General features: G+C 29.2%; 1 protein-coding gene across 1 annotated transcript in view; it reads right to left on the reverse strand.

Moving 5' to 3' along the window:
* LOC105627316 (protein gustavus) overlaps window positions 1-2,528 on the reverse strand; it is a gene marked incomplete at its 5' end in the record, with an annotated part of 27,002 nt that overhangs the window by 17,271 nt on the left and 7,203 nt on the right. Inside the window, one exon of the mRNA XM_012208602.1 lies at window positions 2,375-2,502. Within this exon, the coding sequence (XP_012063992.1) occupies window positions 2,375-2,502 (128 nt within the window). The remainder of the gene's footprint in view (window positions 1-2,374; window positions 2,503-2,528) is intronic.

The raw sequence follows: 2,528 nt of genomic DNA on the forward strand, positions 1-2,528 counted from the left end.
GTGTGTGTGTGTGTGTGTGTGTGTGTGTGTGTGTGTATGTGTGTGTGTGTGTGTGTGTGTGTGTGTGTGTGTGTGTGGGGGCTTTATATCTTTTATGTATGTGTCTAATCAAACAATCGAATTATGTAAATAAATTAAAAGTTAAGATTAAAATAATTATTAATTTCTAAAACTATACCGCTATAAATATTATATACTTTAAAAACTTTTGATTATTAAAAAATTGTTATTTTTATTATATACGTTAAGTTTTATTCCATATTCAACACACAAAACAATTATTTATTTACGATTAACGATTCCGTTCAAAGTCACATTTATAAATCAATGGTGGGATCTTCTTACGAAACCGGATAGAATCATTAAAGAAAAATAAATTTATTAAATTTATTAAATTTATGTGTATATGTATGTAATCTATTCCGTATGAATAGCGTAGCGGCTGTGTTAAATTTAATATATAATTATTAAATGTGATAGACAAATTTTGATAATAAAATATCATTATTAAGAAAATGTAATTTGATATAAATTTGATATAAATTACGAAATACTAAAAAGAAATGATAATAAAAATTATTTAATAGGACCATGTATATTTTCAAATTTTCAATCGTTTTTTTCAAATAAAAGTATCTATTTAATATATAATTATTACATATAAATAATTATTAAAGTATTTACGCATAATTTCTAAATAATTTGTTGCGTTAATGGAAATAATATTGCATCGATAAGTATATAATATCGTGCATGTAAATTATCTTTGTTAGAAAAATAATTTTATTATCGTAAATTATCTTTTGTACAAAGATAAACTATCTTCTCCTTTAAGTAATCTTGCATTAGACATTTTCATTATCACAATAAAAATGTAAATGTATACAAGATAATTATTGGTTTAGGTAGCGCATGAAATATTTCGGAGGCTCACAGAGAAAGAGAGAAGGTGGCCAGGAGAAAGCTTCAACCATCTTGAGGGAGCAAAGTATTCGACTAAAGGACCAGTTCCAAATTCTACCTGAGCAGGTAAAGTGAGGCGCGGTCAAGGACCTTGACCCTCGATAAACGCTTCGCGAGGTAAGTTATTCTGAAAAATATTTTAGTCGCTCCAATCCGGATTATGGATAAAATTTATATGTAATGATATGTAATACTTTGATAAACGATATGTAATAATTTGATACGTAAATATGTGATACATATTTGAAAAAATTCGTTCTTCTAATAATAAACGTGTTCATAGATTCGGTAAATTCATTTATTAAATATAAGTATAAAATTTTACAGATCAAACGCATTGTTTCATTAGTTAATAAAATCTGTATATTAGGTCAATAATCGAATTCGTCATATGTATTTAAAAAAATGTTTTAAGGAGGAAAAGAAACATTTTAGAATAATATTTAGTTGTATCACTACACTGCAGTGCATTAATTCGCTATTGCCCATAAAATATTTGACAATTATTTTGGAACATCCTGTATATATTTTTTATGAAATTATTGATTACACATCTATAATTATTGATTTAACGATATAGATCGGATGCGTGAAGAATATCGTGCAAATTGATTTGAGCACAAAAACAGGCACATTTGATGTTGAGTTGTAAAAATGATTAAATATTAAAAATGCATCTTTTTTCAGTGCGTTCAACAACAATTCGCATGATGTAACATGTTTCTGATTTGTATCGCTAAGTCGATAATCAGATGTGAAGTCGATAATTTTCTTGTAGGGTAAAAAACTTCAACAGCTATGATACTTGTATATATATATATATATATATATTCACATTTAAAAAAATATATAACAGGGTTTTTGAATTTTTACGCTTGAAATTAAATATGTTCTTGATTAGTGTCTTCCAGAAATAATAGAAGACACTTAAATATCGATTTCTTATGATTAATTTTTATAATCGGCAAATATTAAAAATTTTTATAATTTGTAAAGATGTAATATGTTTTATATTAATAAAAATCGAATTTGTCCGATAATAAAAAAAATAAATAAATAAGTTTAAAAGGAAAACTAAAAAATTAATAAATCTTCAATTAAATCTTCGTAAATTATACTTTAAAGATAATGTCGTTACAAGGAAAATGTAACACGACTGTGTTGCACGATACATTTTTGTAGAGCACTATAATATAGATATTTGCATCCGCCATTTTTAGTCCCTTCCCCACTCTTTGTTTTCTCTTTAATGTTCATAGTTTAGCGACGGAGTGGGGAGGACGGGAGAGAGAGAGAGAGAGAGAGAGAAAGCGAGGGATTGAGGAAAGGAGCAAGAGAGTGAGAAAAGAACTAAAAATGGCGGATGCGAATACTCATATTATAGTGCCTTAGTTCTTGTTCTGCGGCTAACCTGAAATCTTTTGGCCCATGTTCATGCCCCGGTGGTGGGAGCGATGGTGTGGGTGATGCCGGTGGTGATGTGGGTGGTGACGGTGTTCCGTGCACTGCTTGCCGGCAGGCAGTTTGTGCCTGTGGTGTCTGGTGCCGCAGGTGGTGGTGGTGGT

Source organism: Atta cephalotes (genome assembly GCF_000143395.1).
Source record: "Atta cephalotes unplaced genomic scaffold scaffold00008, whole genome shotgun sequence".
Taxonomy (NCBI): Eukaryota; Metazoa; Arthropoda; class Insecta; order Hymenoptera; family Formicidae; genus Atta; species Atta cephalotes.